The sequence below is a fragment of the Carlito syrichta genome, unplaced genomic scaffold, assembly GCF_000164805.1.
Source record: "Carlito syrichta isolate Samal-C Ts95f unplaced genomic scaffold, Tarsius_syrichta-2.0.1 Scaffold303134, whole genome shotgun sequence".
Classification (NCBI taxonomy): Eukaryota; Metazoa; Chordata; class Mammalia; order Primates; family Tarsiidae; genus Carlito; species Carlito syrichta.
The window spans coordinates 541684-558572 of record NW_007247230.1 but is presented as its reverse complement, the minus strand read 5'-3'; the positions used below and the strand labels follow the sequence as shown (position 1 = coordinate 558572).

Here is a 16889-nt window from a genome sequence, read left to right as displayed (position 1 = left end):
CCCCGCAGGAGGCCCGTCCACCTTCTCCCTGGGGCGGGAGACAGAGGGGAAGAAACGTGACTATATTGAGAGACCGGGTAGGAAATGGGCTGCCCAGCATAAGCTAGGCGCCCAGAAAATGTGTGTCAAATGAATAAGTGACTGGGAATGGTCATACAGACTGCTCATTGGACAGAGAGGGACTGAGAGGCACAGGGGTTGGGGGCGGCCCCCAGCCCATGGCCACACCGGAAGTGTGCACGTAGTGCTCCTGTGTCCCCTGAGCCCCGTGAGCCCTCCTCCCAGCCCTGGCTCCTCTGGTCTCCTCCTGGGGATCCCAGCTGGCCCAGTCATGGCCGCCACAGCCAGCTCAAAACAGGGGAGAGGGAGGGAGCGGGTGGCGCCTGAGGCCCTACTGTGTGCTGGGTGGGCCCACGAGGATTCCGGTGACCTCTCAAAGGCAGTTCTGGAGAAAGCTAGTCCCGAGGTACCATCAAAAGAGAGTCCTGCCTCTAGAAATGTTTGGGAAACTCCCTATAGCGATTCACAAGGCACAAGAATGTATTAAAGGCTCTGAGGCATCCTGCAGCAAAAAATCTGTTTAAGCCTGGGTTTCCCTGAGGTGTTTGGCCGTGGAACTCTTTTATTAAGGAGCCCTTAATAGCATTCCACAAGACTAGTGTTCTCGGGGTTAAAAGAATATTGAACCAGAGAGCGGGTGTCTGAGAACGTGTCTGGCACATAGTTGGTGCCCAGCCAGCATCGACTTCCTCCACAGCCCACGTTCCTGTCTCCAGGAGAGGGAGGGGTGGCTTGGGGGGCTCCGTCCCCGCAGGCAGGGGCAGCAGGCTCGGTGAGGAGGCCCAGGCTCGCATCTGGAGGCCAGATTGAGGGGGTCGGGCGAGTGAAGATGGAACCAGGTCAGGCCAGGGAGACAGGAAGGAGCGAGAGGCTGGGCTGAGACAGCTGAGGGGGGAGGCAGAGGAGGATTCTAGAACACAGAGGCTGGGGAGGCCCACTGAGGACCCCAGCGTGAAGAGGGTTTCCTGGGATCTGGCTGCTCTGTGTGTGCCCGGGACCCAGCTGGGTGGACAGGACCACATATCTTCACTGGCCTGCTGCTCAGTCCCATCTTCCGCACAATGGACATCCATGCTGTTCCCAGGGCTGGCGAGTGATCTCCAGGGACACTTACCTGGCATCTCTTCTGTGCCAGGCCATGGCGGCCTCCCCTATCCATCTGCCCTCAGGCTGCCAGGCCTCTCTCCCAGCTGCCCCCGCACTCCTGGGCAGGAGGCCCCGTCCCACAGTGCCATCCTCCTCCTGGTCTCCTTAGCACGTCCCCCACCCCACAGGTTTCCTGCCGTGCTTCGCCATCAGTCCTTCTCGGGAGTGGGCCCCTGCAGGGATCAGTATGGGTCAGCTTTTGCCGCAGTAACAAAAAACTCCAATTTCTCAGTAGTTTATGACACAAGCGCTTCTTGCAGCCATTACATGGGCCCAGATCAGCTGGGGCTCTGGCAGTGCTGGTGTGGGGGACCTTTAGTGCTTGTGTTATAACAGCAGGGAACCCAGGCAGGGTGAGGGGAGCCCAGAGGGGTCCTGACCCAGTCTGGGCATCAAGGAAGCCTTCCTGGAGGAAGGGAAGTGTGAGACTGACTAGGTTAGGAGATTGGGCATGCAGAGGGCTGGATGTAAATGAGCTACAATTCACAGGAGCTCATGTACAGAGTTTGTGCTCAGGTGGTGTGGCTCTAGATGTTGGCTCCCTAGCTGGGAATGATACCTTGCAACCCTGCTCAGGTTAGGCCCCAGGAAACTGAGACCTAATCAGTAGTCCCTGTTCCCAACCCCAGCCCTCTTATCATGTTTCTTCCAGAGGCCGGCATCCCTGAAACTTGCCCTTCCATAGCCTGTGCCAACTTGTGCCCTGGGAGCCAGGCATCCCAGTGGCCCTGCCCTGGGCCCATGGCCCCACCCTCCCTAGTCCCTCTTCCTGACTTTGACTGTGTCCCCTTCCTACCACTGAGGAGACCTCTTTAATGTCTCACACAAAAGGAAACCCAGAGAGGCCTAAGTCACGCGGCCAGTGAGTGGCAGAGCTGGGGTTTGAACCCAGGTCTGTCTGACCCTGGGGCATGTGTTCTTCCTGCTGTGCCTCCTGCCTCTTGCCCACACAGGCAGGTCACCTGCTGACTCTCACTCCAGGGGTACCCTCCTTCCCACCCCATGGTCCCTTTCAGCTCAAGCCTGGGCCTCTCTGGCTGCTGCCCAGCCTCCTCCCGACTTTCTGACCTCTAGACCTCTGGGGCTTGCCCATCTGGAATTCTGGGATTCCTCTGTCCACTCAGATGCAGGGCCTTTTTGTCCCCGCCCAGTAGCCCCACGGCTCTACCCCCACTGCATCCCATAAACACACCTCCTCTCCAGCCTCAGCACAGCTAGAAAAAGTGCCAATCTGGACAGGTGTTTTGTGGCTAGACTGAAGAACTGATCTCAAGAGGATATTTGCATTATATGGGCCTTCAATATCTTCCCATTCCACAGGAGTGATTCAGGGAGAAGTGCAGCCCCTGCCAGGCCCATGGGTTCCATGCACTGTAGGCCTTGGCTTCAGCATCCTTGAGTCTAGGCCCCGGCCCTTTGCTGAACCTCTTTTCAGCTGCATAACGGGCTTAATAATTCCACGGAGCCAGGCTCGGTGGCTCAGCCTGTAATCCCGCACCTTTGGGAGGCTGAGGTGAGTGGATGGCCTGAGCCCACGGGTTTGAGACCCACCTGGGCAGTGAGACCTCATCTCTACGATAAATCAAATAGTCAGTCGGGTGTGGTAGTGCGCACCTATAATTCCGGCTACTTGGAAGGCTGAGGCGGAAGGATCGCCGGAGCCCAGCATTCGAGGCTGCGGTGGCCGGGAGCGGCCACTGCACTCCAGTCTGGGTGACAGAGTGAGACTCCAACCCAAAAAAAAAAATAATAATAATTCCACGGGCCCGAGGGTCCTGCAGGCCTCCCTAAGATAGAATCCTGGAGGAATGCCTGACCTGTGGGAGTCACATGGCTGACAGGCCCCTCTCCATCCACGGGCAGTGTGCCAGATGCCCATGGGGCCTCACCCCTAAGGCCATACTGAGTGTCTCAGAATTTATCCTGGGATTCTAAAAGTCAAAACGATCTTTACATCAGTCATAATTAATTAAAGATTAAATGTGAAGGTAGAATTATTAGACAGATTTGAGGGTCCTCCCAGCATTTAGAAGTGGAAAAAACAAACCAGGCACAGTGGCTTACACCTGTCATCCCAGCACTTTGAGAGGCTGAGGCAGGAGGATTGCTTGAGGCTAGGAGTTCGAAACCAGCCTGGGCAACATAGTGAGAGCCCATCTCTACAAAAAAATTAATTGTTTTTAGATAGTTGGGTATGGTGGTGTACATCTGTAGTTCTGGCTAGTTGGGCTGAGGCAAGAGGACCACCCAAGAGTTCAAGGTTACAATGAGCTATGATGGCACCCCTGCACTCCAGCCTAGATGATAGAGTGAGACCCTATCTCCTAAAAATAATAAGAAACAGAAATAAGATAAATAAGTTATCTCCAAGAATACAAAGCAACCCCATCATTTGATAACCTTATTGGAAACGTGGGGAAAAGTTAGAAGTATCCTTAGAGGATGATCTGAAATGCCCCAAGGATCAAGATACCTTCCAAAAGGGGCTGAGTTTTTGGTCATGGGGGCGGCTGCCGGCTGCTTGGCGGGGACAGGCCAGCCTGTCGTGAAGTGTTGGGGGGTGACCAGAGCACTCACTGACCTCCTGCCCCACCCCCCACCCCAGACAGTGCAACAAGACATCCAATGGCAGTGACAGCTGCGACCTCATGTGCTGTGGGCGTGGCTACAACCCCTACACAGACCGCGTGGTCGAGCGGTGCCACTGCAAGTATCACTGGTGCTGCTACGTCACCTGCCGCAGGTGTGAGCGCACCGTGGAGCGCTACGTGTGCAAGTGAGGCTGGCCTCCGCCCCATGCAGGAGCGCGGGCTCTGCGGACCCTGCTGGAGGACCCCCGCGCCAGGCAGGGCCAGGCCTGAGACACCCGTGGATTTCTGCCTGTGAATTCCAGACGCCAGGCGTGGGAGGCGGCTTGGGCTTGCCTCCTTAGAAGCCACCAGGAACAGAAGGTCTGGCCACCCTGGAAGGAGGGCCCGGACATCAAAGGAAACCGACGAGATTAAAAATAACCCCAGCGGCAGCCAGGGCCCTGGAGTGCCCACAGTCTGGTCTAAAAAGCCAGGGGCATGGGGGTGGTGAGACTGGTGTGGACTTGACCTTTCTGGGCCCAGAGAGACCAGGCTCCGGGAAAGGGTCTGCCTCCCCTCACCAGAATGTTCTGCGGACCCTCCCCGACACCGCCCCACCCCAGGGTCTGAGCCTACTGGGCCAACCATATGGAACCACTAGTTTGGGTTGTAAATGATTTGTTTTTTGTTTGTTCTTCCTTTGGGATGTGGGAGCTACAGAAATATTTATAAAACATAGCTTTTTCTTTGGGGTGGCTCTCCTCAATTCCTTTTTATATATTTTATATATATAAATATATATATATATATAATGATCTATATTTTAAAAACAAGCTTTTTAAATAGCTGTATGAAATAAATGTGGAGCAAACCCCAGCCCGCCCCTGCAGTTTCTGGCCTCCTCAAGTGAACTCAGCAGATCCCGGGGCTGGCAGGGAGGACTCTCGGGTTTCCAGGCAAGGCGGCTTTTGACTGATGTCCATACTTTCCCCAGTCCCCCCCGCACCCCCCTCCATCCTGCCCTGGCTCCGGTCTCCCTATAAGATCGCTTGGTCAAGGGCGAGGACAGACGTCTTGAAACATAAACCCAGCTGGCAGCATCTTCGTTCTGCCGGGACACACAGGCAGGCGCACGGCATGGCCTGGCCGTGTTGTCAGGCCTGCTAAGCTGCCATCAAGAGAAACCCACCCTGGGGAGTGGGGGACACAGGTCTCGGGGAGGTGGGGGGCAGCCGTGGTGGGTTTTCTGTGACCCCGGGAAGGCTCCCTGACAGCTCAGTTTCCCCATTGTGATGATGACGGCCAGAAGCTGGGAAAGTCCCAGCCTCGTGCCTGGAGGCTGGCAGCTGTGGCCCTGGTGAGAAGTGGTTGGATTCCAGGTCCGTTTTGAAGGTGGAGCCAACAAGATTTGTTCTCCTTTCGCCTGTGGGCTGTGAGGGGAGGGAGGCTCGAAGATGACTGCCAAGGTTTTGGCCACAGCACTTGCAGGGATGGAGGGGCCGAATACCGAGATGGGGGTGGAGAGAGGGCTGGGGTTCGGATTCGGACACATGGGGATTGCGAGGCTGTTTATGCTCCAAATGGAAATACTGAGAAGCTAGGCAGACATTGGAGTCTGGAGTTCTGGGGAGAGGCCCGACCTGGGACTCACAGTGGGCGTCACCACTAAGGGGTGGGAGGGAAAAGCCAGGAGGACCAAGGCCTGGGCCTGGGCATCCCCTCCTCAGAGTCAGGGAGACCAAGAGGAAAAAGAGCCAAAGGAGACTGAGACGCCACAGCCAGACAGGCAGGAGGGACGGGAAGGCAGGGTCCCAAGGGGAGTGGGATCACCCCGGGCACGTCACGGTCCCTCTCTGAGTTTCGGTGTCATTTCACACCTGTGGACGGTGCTGATAACCGAAGGGCTACGTCTGCCCGCCAAACAGAAGCAGTATTCATCGCCTGCATCTTGCCCTGGCGGGAGGGTGACCTCACAAGACAAAGGCTGCAAGAGAACGCTGTGAACTGACTTTCCGTGTGCAGGGCAGGGGACGGGGACCCGGGGGGAGGGCTCTCCACTCCCAGAGCCCTCTGAGGGCAAGGCACCACCTGTAAGGGCAGGGCCTCCGGCAAGGGGAGCGGGCATTCCTGGGGTGGGACAGCAGCACGGTGGGACCCTCAGGGGCTGTGCCGGTCATGGGGCGGGGAAGCTGGAGGGCTTTTGTGACTGCCCGCCAAGCCCTGCCTGAAAACTTGCAGTGGGGGTGGCCAGAGCCACAGAGCCGCAGCTGGAAGGAGTCTCAAGATAAGTCTTCTGGTCTGTTTTGCAGATGAGGAAACAGAGACAGGCAGGGTTTTTCCTGTGGTCCCAGAGCCGATAAGGGATGGGGGGAAGTGGGTGGAGCCTCTCTGGCAGGGGTGAGGGTTGGGGGCCCTGCCGGCCTCCCTAGAATGAGCCCCGGAGTGTCCTCTCTCCAGGGCAGGGCTTCCCCTGCTCCACAGCCTCCATCAGCCTCCACAGCCGGCCCACAGTACCAGTTGCTGGCCCCCTGGCCTGGTACACAAGGCTTGTCCCCCAGGTCCCCTGCGACTCTTCCCACTGCAATTCCCGAAACTCCCCAGGAATCCCTTCCCCAGCGGCTCGGCCTGCCTCTCCTGGGTCATCTGCCGTTCTCCCCTGCCTGGAATGCTGTTTTCCCTGCTGCAAACCCACACGGCCTCCACAGCTCTCTCCACAAAGCCCTCCCCAGTGCTCCCCAGGCTCCCCACCACCCTTTGAACCTCTTTCTTTCTCTCTCTTTCTTTCGTTCTTTCTTCTTTCTTTTTCTCTCTTTCCCTCCCTGCCTGCCTCTCTCTCTCTCTCTCTCTCTCTCTCTCTCTCTCTCTCTCTCTCACTTTTCTTTCTGTCGGAGTCTAATTCTGTCGCCCAAGCTGGAGGGCTGTGGCTCTGCAAATTTATTGCAGAGATGAGGTCTCGCCAAGTTACCCAGGCTGGTCTCGAACCCATGGGCTCAGATAATCCTCTCACCCCTGCCTCCCAAAGTGCTGGGATTATAGGCATGAGCCACCACGCCCGGCCAAACCTTTAAAGCAGCATCATGCTCATCCTCTCAAGTGTTCAGCTAATGCTCTCTCCTTCAGAAGGCCCAAGTAAACGGCCCCCTCCTCCAGGAAGTCTTCTGTGGCCATCCTCAGCCTGGGCCTGGGGCCTGCTCTGGATTCCCACAGCCTCTGTGCTCCTCTCCAATGCTATGCTGAGCCAAGGTGTTATGGAGGTCTGTGTTGTGTCTATACCTGTCTCCTCCACCTGTTCGGGGTCTCCTTACGGGCTAGGACTAGCCCGATGCACCCATGGGACCCTGGGATCTGGGGGCAGCTCATCGGGGCTGAGCACAAAACACACGTCAAAAGTGTTGAACTTGAAGGTGTCCCTTGGCTCTTAATTGGGACAAGCAAATGGGAAAGTGAACCGGGCATGGTGGCTCACCTGTAATCTCAACACTTTGGGAGGCTGAGGCGAGAAGATTGCCAAGCCCAAGAGTTCGAGACCAGCCTGGGCAACATGGCAAGACTTCGTCTCTACAAAAACAGTAAAAATAATTAGCTAGGCACGGTGGTGCATGCTTGTAGTCCAGGCTACTTGGGAGGCTGAGGTAGAAGGATCGTCTGAACCCAGGAGGTTGACGCTGCAGTAGCCATGAGCATGCCACTGCACTCCAGCCTGGGCGACAGAGTGAGACTCTGACACACACAAAAAAAAAAAAAGAAAAAGAAAAGAAAATGGAGAAACCGGACCAAGGACCAGAATGACTCTCTGGGTGATTGTAGTAATAGAAATACTACCATTTCTTGTGCACCTGCTTCAGGACATTCCAAACACGTCCTCCCAAATTGTCTTCACAGTAGCTGCCGGTAGTATCATTGTCACCCTTCGACACAGGCAAAAGCTGGGACTCTGAGAGGAGAGGTGTCTTGCTCCAGATCTCACAGAAAGTTGGGAAGGGGCTGGGCTCTGAGCCCCTTCCCACTCATCTGCATTCCAGTCAGGCATGAGCAGCGTGGGAGGCAGAAGATCGTTTCCTGGATGGGGCCCTGACTCAATAGGCCTTGTGCATCTGCTGCTCGTCAGTCCTCGGACATGTGACAAAGGCCTGCACCTTTCCAGGTGGCCAGGGGTTGGACAACCAGAGGCTGGGGGTTAGTGCTGGTCCCTCCTCACCCACTGGCCAGGACACTAAGAAGGCGGCTGGGCTGACTGCCCGGGCAGGGCCTGGAGGATCCCAGGCCCCCAGAACACTACAAGTAAGGCTCTCTCTGCGTTCAGAGACCTAGATCCACAACAACTAGATACTTGGGAGTTTTACAGTAAAAACCTACAAGCTACCACATTGCAGCCCTGGACAGGCCAGTGACCAGCTCAAGGAATTGAAAGGCCGGGTACTGACCCGGTGTCAGAATTCTTGCCACCAGCGGATTCCCCACTCAGGCCGCGCTCCACCTCCCTCCTGCGTGAGGGGGCAGCAGTGCCAGCTGGGGCCCTGCCAGGCTCCGAGCGCCTCAGGGAGATAGAGACTCGCTAGTGGTGACAGCTCCAGCCGCTCTGAGGAGGCTCTGAACTGAGTGTGGGAGGCCAGCTGGAGGAGGCAGGAGAGACAGGTCTGGGGAAGAGACAAGAAGGCGGCAGAGAGGAAGCAGGAACTCCTGAAAAGAGGGAGAGATTAGTGTGGTGGGAAAGGATGGAATGAACAGATAAGGCCCGTGGGGAGGCCTGGTCAGGCCAGAGGAACCACCAAGGGGGCCCAATCCAGCCTGAGCCAGCCGATGGTCTGCTGTTCCTGAGGTCACGGAGACCAGCTGCCAGGTCACACAGGCCAGCCTGCCGGCCCCCGGCCAGCCCCAGCCCAGTGCCCCTGGCCCAAGAGGGGCTGGGTGGGATAAGGGGAGTCTGGGGCTAGGAGACAGAAATCTAGTATCTTTTCTACTCTCTTACTGTGTGACTCTGGGCTACCACTGGCTCTCTCTTGGCCTCCGCAGTAGTTGTCTGGTTCAATTCTCACAACCATTCTAAGGAATCAGGTCCAGTATCTCTGTTTTATTGATGAGGAAACTGACGCGCAGAGAGGGAAGTGGCTGGCCCAAAGTTAGAGAGTAAGTAGTGGCAGAGCCAGGATTCAAACCCCAGACTACCTGGCTCCAACTGTGGGCCTGTTCTCAGCCTCCATGATGGGCACCCCAGGGAGAAGGTGGACCTCTGGCTGAGTGAGGGTTGGCTCTGAGCCCTCAGTGCGGCCAGCAGGGCATCACCCGGGAGGGAGAGGGAACTATTTGAGACTGAGCTGTTCCTGACATCTGTTGCAAGGACCGGGAAGCACAGTCCAGGCAGTGTGGGGTCAGGGTGCCCATCAGGTGGCAGCTCAGCCAAGTTTCCTGCCCTGCCCTCTCCCAGTGAGCTGCTCAGTGTCACCTATGGATCTGGCCGCCTAGGCCTCCCCTGCGTGGAAGTGGGGTAGGGGGGTGTGAAGCTCAGGCATCCCCTTCAGGGTTCACAGCTCTTGGTTATTACAGCAGAGGACAGAAGGCAGAAGATGGGAGATTCCTGGGACCTTTGGGGACCTGGGAAGGGAAAGCCCATTTCTCTAAGGGTGTCGGGAGTAAACAAAGCAAGACTTCATGGGAGAGGTGCCATGTGTACTGGGTCTGCAAAGCTGAGGGGGATTTCAAGGGTTGGAGAAGGCAGCCGAGGAGGAGGGGTCAGCATGGGCACAGCCGGACAGCCACGTGTGCTCAGGGATGCCAGGAAGTGGAGGATGGTGGCAGCACCGGAGTCTGTGGACACCAGGGCAGAGGAGGACCCTGCAGGGTGTCCGGGACCGCCCCACCAGGGTGCTAGTCGCCGGCTGGCCCGCACACCCCTGGCCCACCAGGCCATCCGCCCGCCCGCCCGCCGCGCTGGCTGGCTTCAGGCGGAGCGATTTCACAGCCGCACTTTTAACGGGTCCCTTTGCTCCAGTAGACCAAATCAATATCCGCTCGGCTCCCCAGGCCCGCGGCTGCTGAAGACATTCTCCTTATCGGGCCCCTTGGTCCCCATGGCCTCACCTGCTAGGCGCCAGCAGAGGGGCTGGAAGGCTGGGGCCGGGGCGGAGAGGGCAGTGGGGGGGGGAGGGGCAGGAGGAGGCTATGGAGGGTCCCACCGTCCCAGACATCCCCATCGGGCTGGCAGGTGAGGACAGGGGCTTGCCAGAGGCCCAGCCTCCAGTAATCCTGGGCGGGGGCACAGATGTCATTAAAATCCAAGTGTTTACTTTATGTTCCTGCCGTCTATGCATCCATAAAATGTGCAGTCCCCAGAGGGGCTGTGGTGCAGAAGGCTGCCCCAGACGGAGCAGACAACGGCCTGTTAGAGGCCATGACCTTGAAGGCTCCTTCACACTCAGATTCTCAGAGCCCATTTTTCTTGGATTCTGGACCTCCATTCCAAATCATTCCCCAGCCCTGGGACCTCAGGACACCAGGACTCAAGGATGCCACGAGTCTATCATGTCCAGGAGCTGGAGACCCAGAACTGCCTGCCTTGGCCTTCTCCACCGGAAGTAGGAGGTGCATCTTGTGTCTACACCGTCCTTCTCTCCCCCTACTCCCCTTCCCAAGAGCTGCCCTCACTGACAGTCCCATCTGAGCCCTCTGGTCCAAGCAGGGAGTGCAAGCAGGCTGGAAGCCACTGGATGCAGACCCTGTCTCTCTTTGGCTCTCATAGTTTTCTGGACATTTATGGGTGAGAGAACAGGTGACCTGGGCACTCTCTGATTCAAGACCAACTCCCAGGGACTGGCTGCTTGTCCTGGGTGGTCTCCCTGAGGGTCTGTGAGAGGGTTTGCCTGCAGTGCTCCGAGGGACATGTGCCAGCAGCTCTGTGCCCTGTGACTATTGGTTTGGGGACACCTGGCCTCCCATAGTTGCTGTCCTTCCCTCCTGCTATCTGGCAGCATGGACCTGCAGAGCAAGGTCAAGCATGTAGGGCCTCCAGCACCACGCCATCCCTATTACCCACTCCATCGTTCCTTCCCCAAGCTCCCCTGAGCTTGGGCTCTGTGCCCTGCCCTGCACCGCAGGCTGGGGACACAGGCAAGCCCACCCCAGCTCCTAGGCTACATGCCTGCCATGGGGTGATGGCGCCAAGACAGGACTCTGTCACGGGAGGGGCTGGGGGAGCATCACGTGTTAGGGGCACAGCACTGTTACCAGTCAAGGGCCCTGACCTTGCTGGCTGTGTGACCTGTGATGAGGTGCTGTACCTTTCTGAGTTTTCGTCTGTGCATGTGTAAAGGAGGATGAACAATTCTCACCTCTTTGGATTATTGTGAGGCTCAAACTAGGTAATGTACATCCAGCACTTGGCAGATAATGAGTTACTCATCGGTAGCCACTGGGATGAAAGAATTCAGTCACACAGCCAGTCAGTCAGCAAACCTCCACTGAGCCAGGCTCTACAGGCACTGGGAAGTCAGAGCTGAGGCCCAGCTCCCAGAGTTCCAGAATCCCAGACATGGGAAAGATACTGTAACCGAGGGGCAAGCAGTGGGCGGGGGGCTGGGACCAGCGGGCAGGGGAAGGGAGTCAGGGTGGCCCTCCCAGAGGAAGCTCCGTGAGTGCCTCAGCTGGATCCAGAAGGAGGAGGAGCAATGCCCACGTGGACCCGAGGAGGACATCCAGGCAGAGAGGACAGTGCGGCCAAGGTCAGGGGTGGGAGAGTAAGGTCTCTTCAGAAGACATATGCAGGGGCCTTCGGGCTTATGGACAAACCCAGCTCTGGGGGATCCCATGCAGGGTGGTCTGGGAGGGGCTGCAGGGGTGAAGCCCAGCCTCGCCCTTACATGCAGTTCCTTTGACAGCCGGAATGGAGGCCGAGTAGGGGAGGCTCTGCCCAGATCCCTGATGAAGCCTCACAGTCCCATGGCTTCTTCTCCCATGAGTCTCTTTGAGGGCCTTTCCTGCCACCAAGTGTTCAGCCTCTCACAGCATCCCACCCACGCCCCATGTGGTCCTGGGGCTGCAGACACCAATGCTCCAGAGCCCCTAGAGTCTCCACCTTTCCCACTGTCAACCCAGAGCCTGGCCTAGAACGAGCAGAGATGCAAGGCCTGATGTGGTGAGGGCAGCGGCAGAGGGATCCCAGGCTGGGGTCCAGGATCAAGGTGGGTATCTCTCACTCAGCACAGGAGACATGTGCACCTCTTGGGGGATGCCGTCCACCTGGTGACTGGTGGGCACTCAGACCGCAGGTTCCTGCAGGTTAACCCCAATGGACAGATGAGAAACCTGGGATTAGACCACTGATCCCTTATGGCTCTGGCTCCCCGTGGTTTGGGCCTGAGTGGTCCATGGTGGTGCCTAATCCTGTGTGGAGGGCCTTCCAGCCCATCTCGCCATGCTCGTGTTTCCTGAGCGCCCACTGTGAGCCAGGGCCGCCCCAGGGCATGTGTATGCACTGAGGGCGTCTCTCAGATCTCTCGGAGGTCCCGGACCCACGGAGGAAGTGGGGCAGAAGCAGCCGACGTCAGAGCCCACACCTCCGCCTGGGGACCTGGCTCCCGGGATGTCTGTCTCCTGGGAGAAGTTCCCAAAGGGGCACTACTGGGAGGCACTGTGAATAGTAATAGGATTCAGCAAATCAGAGCAGCCTGGGAAGATGGAAACCTGTCCCAGCCAGCCCTGTCCTGCTGGAGCCCCGCTGTAGCAGGGAGCACGTAACTGGCATTCACTGAGCGCTCCCTGGGCACGAGGCACGGGGCCCACACAGGTCCTGGCAGCTGGAGCGACGTAACCCTAGGAGAAGCTCACAGCAAAATCATTACACAAGAGACAAGTCCCTGTGGTGACTCTGAGCAGGCCACTTCATTCTTGGGTGACCTGGGTCTCTTCACAATGGTCACCAGCAGCGTCCTCCCCCCTCTGGGTTGTTGAGAGAAGTAGGTAAGGTCGAGGGCGTGAGGCCTTGTGAGTGATCGCCATGAAGATCACGGTGTGGGGATTTGGTTCCTGGGCCCTCCAGACACGGCTCTGCTGCCCTCTTGGCGGGTCCCATCAGGTTGCGTCCACAGGACCCCACACTCCCCAGGGAGCTGGAGGTATGGCCTCCTTCCACAGCCCCTGTCATGATGTGGGGCACACGCCAGGTGCCTATGACAGCCACAGGAGGAGGGAAAATGTGAGTGGCATTTGGGTGTGCTTTCGTGGAAGCCTGACCTCCCCCCATAAATGCTGCTGCCCTGGGACCTTCCATCTTTCCCAGGACATCATCTGTGTTGTCACTGGGTCTCCTGCCTCCCTGCTCAGGAGGGACTGACCCATTTTGCAGGTCCCCTTGTCACCACTCACTAAGGGCCAGCTCTGCCCTCCCAAGGGGGAGGCTTCCGGAGGGCTTGGTCACTGGAGAGAGAGCCAGAAGGGACCTTGGGAGTCAGCCTATACAACCTCCTGACTCCAACTCCACTTTACAGATGGGGAAACTGAGGCCCAGAGAGGCAGGGCTGCCCCAGGTTCCACTACGTGTCAGATGCAGATCCCCTGGCCATGCTGGAGCCTCTAAGAGGCAGGGACTGCTATAATCAATCCCCACCACCCCTTACCCCACCCCGCCTTGCCCTCCAAGGCGGGGTCTTCTCCCTCTCCCAGCTAGAGGGGTCCCGGCAGGCGGGGGAAGGAGAAGCCCAAATATTTAGTCTGTGCGGAAGGGAGCAGAGCTCAGATCCTGGCCCGATGGCCCTGCCCCAGGCCCCGTGCCAGGAGCCACATCACAGAGGCCACGAGCCCCCCCATGTTCCTGGGCTTCCATCACAAATGTTTTTTTGCACAGGCCTGTCATGGTGCCCAGAATGCCAGCTTTCAGAATTCCTTGGGGTTAAGGCATCACGCCTTCCCACCAGGCTCCCTTGCCCTACAGGGAAATAATAATGATTATGATAACAATAGCAACGCATGCGTGTACACACAGCTAACCCAGCACTTTCATATCCCATGGCACCTCAGAACAGCTCAGTGAGGCGGGTACTGTTACTGTCATTTTAGATGGGAAACCAGGCTTGGTGGGTGGTGTGACTCGCCCGGGGTCACAGAGGGCAGTAGGCGGCTGGACTCAGGTCCAGGTCTGACTGCAGAGTCCTGGTCCCAACCCCAGCCCTCCTGGGCAGTGGCAGCTCGAGGTGGGGGTGCTTTGGGGTTCCTGGAGGAGGAAGCCATCTATTGCAGGCCTGCAAGGGGCAGGGACCCATTGTACCCCAGGCTGCTCGCCTTTCCTCTGCAGCCAGCTCTCTCCCTGGGCCTCAAGTCTGGCGGCAGTTTGGCACCACCCAGAATCTGATTCCCTCTGGTCTCCTGGGAACCTCAGACCTAACCTCCCTCCTCAACTCCAGTCCTGAGCCCTATCTCCATGAATGAGACGTCCCATCATTCCCCATGCTTAAGTGTCCCTCCATGTGTTAAAATGCAGATTCTCAGGTCCCAGACAAACCTAGTAAATCAGAGACACTGGGAAGGGGGTGGGCCCGGCACTGGAGGTGATGCTGATGCTGGAGGTTCAGAGAAGCATGCTGTAGCTCAGGTCCCCAACCTCATCACGCTCCTACCCAGCACCCCCCACGGCTCCCCGCCTTCTGCAGGATCAGCCCCCCTGAGCTGGCCGCTTTTCCCTCCCAGCCTGTTCCTCCCAACAGGCACGTGTGCACATGCACCCTGCAATGCTTCCTGCCACCGTCCCGTACACACTTTTCACCTTGCCATCTTCTTCCCGGTCTCCAGGCCTCTGCCTGTCATCCCTCCTGCCTGTCCCTGGGCAGCCTGGAGACTTTTATGGTCTTTCAACACCCTCTGTCTCTGGGACGTTCTCTCCGCCTTCTCCAGGCAGAGGGGGCCCCAATTTGACAGCCCCAGCTCCTGGACTCCCCCTGGGACGCTTGAGTCACCCTGTAAGTTTCTGCTTGTGTTGATCCCACCCAGTCATCTTCAGTTTCCTATCAGGGCCTGCCAGGGAAGGCCTCAATAAACGAAGAGGTGAAAAGAACAACAAGAAAGCTGGCCTACAGGGGTCGGGGGCTGCATCTTCTCAATGAAGCCCAGCTGGTTAGAGTGTCTCTGGGAACAAACCCTTCCACCCCACCATGAGCCCTCCCTGCCCTAAGGCCTCTGTCTCTCCGTGTATGGGAGAGGGGGACAGAGGCAGCTCTTTGCTGCAGTTCAGTGGCCCCTGGATCCCCAGCCCCTGAGTCAGGGTCACAGTGCCCCTCACTCAGGGGCTCCAGGTTGGCCCATTCACTGTCCCCACTCACTCCAGCACCTGCTTGGGTCCCTGCACAGCCAGGGTATCACCTACATTCTCTGCCCCTCACCCAGAACGGTCTATTTAATGAGTTGGAGAGTGAGGCTGGGAAACAGGACCCAGCTGTCAGCTGAATCTGCTGGGGGTTCAAGTTGTCCCTCACCGAGGCCGCCTGGGAGGAGATGGGGCAGCTCCCCACAAGCTTCTCTGAGAACTCAGGGGCCTGGCCTCTCAGGGGCAAATTCTGAGCACCTCTGCACCTCTTTGTCCCTACAGCCACAGGTAAGGGCTGGGTGAGCCCCTGGATGTGAAGTGCCCAGCAGGGCTGTCTTCTCCCAGAATGCTATCTGCTCGGGACCAAGGATCTGGGGCCAAAGGATGCTCACTTGGCTGGGGAGCCCTTTCTTCATCCCAGCAATCCTGGTGTTCCTGTCACTCCTTCCTACTCTGTCTACAAAGAGGCTCGACCCTCTGGTGTGATCTGAGGGGCCTGGGAACCCCTCCTCCACCAGGCTTAAGGTTGCCCTGCCCGGGATTCTGCCCTTGGAGTCAAACCCTGTCCCAGAAGAACTGCAGGTTCCCTGGGAAGTGACTCCTCAGAGCTTCTCCTTGGTGTAATTGGGCTCGCCGTGCCCTTCCCGGCTGCCCCTGGTCGGGTACACACAGCCAGGCCGGGCCCTGACTCCCCCCCATGGGGTCCCACTCTCCTCCACCTTCTCGCCTACTGTGTGGTCATCCAGATGATCCAAAGGTAAGAAGACCAAACCAAAGAGGGGCAGGGAGGCTCATCCTCTCTGGGATCCAAGTGGTCATGCCTGACCCCACAACCTCTTTCTGGTCTTGAAGATAAACTGCTGAGATGGAAGGTTTGTGCCTAGTTTCTCCACATCACTTGAGGTGTGTGTTGCTGAGCTGCTGGAGGAGTAATGCATGGATAAACCTGGGTGAGTGGATGAACATGGGTTGATACACGAAAAAATTAATGCTTTCATGAATGGATAAATGGATGGATGGATGGATAAATTAGATGGATGATTGGTTGGTTGGTTGGTTGGTTGGTTGGAAGGATGGATAGATGGATGGATGGATGGGTGGGTGGATGGATGTTCTTTAAGAGTTAACTAAGCCAGGTTCGGTGGCTCAGCCTGTAATCCCGCGCCTTTGGGAGGCTGAGGTGAGTGGATTGCCCGAGCCCCTGAGTTCGAGACCCACCTGGGCAACTTGGCAAGACCTCATCTCTACAATAAATCAAAATGAGCTGGGCGTGGTAGCACATGCCTGTAGTTCCAGTTACTCGGAAGGCTGAGGCGGAAGAATCGCTGGAGCCCAGCAGGTCGAGGCTGCGGTGGCCAACAGCGGCCACTGCACTCCAGTGAGGCTCCAACTCAAAAAAAAAAAAAGAGTTAACTAAAGTCTCAACTACCCCAGAAAGCTGCCTCTGATCCCCTAACTGGATTAGAGCCTCTGCCAGGCCTTCTTAGTCCCTGGGCTTTCTGTCTCAGGTAGCTGAGGGGCCTTTTGGAGCCAGGCTCATGGCCTCTCAGGACTCCCAGAGGAGAAGTCATCTTTGTCTGGACAGTCTAGAGCTCCCCAAGAACAGAAGAGGGGTCTGGATCATCTGTATCCCCAAAATTCAATCCAGGACCTGTCCAGAAAGACCTTAAGGAAGTTGAATGAGAAAGTAATAAATTCATTCCAGATAGGTCAGTGGTCTGGTGTGACAGGAGAGGGACAGGAGGGAGAGCCTGGAGGGTGGCCACTCCTGCTGGGGATGGGGGCAGGAGGTGAGGAGGCATGCCTGTAGTTAAAAGAAGCCACAG

General features: G+C 57.4%; 1 protein-coding gene across 1 annotated transcript in view; it reads left to right on the top strand.

Annotated features, from left to right (window-relative positions):
• WNT11 (Wnt family member 11) overlaps positions 1 to 4665 on the top strand; it is an 11496-nt gene extending 6831 nt beyond the window's left edge. The window contains exon 4 of the mRNA XM_008057823.1: positions 3812 to 4665. Within this exon, the coding sequence (XP_008056014.1) occupies positions 3812 to 3986 (175 nt within the window). The 3' untranslated portion in view covers positions 3987 to 4665. The remainder of the gene's footprint in view (positions 1 to 3811) is intronic.
• Positions 4666 to 16889: the final 12224 nt, after the last annotated feature.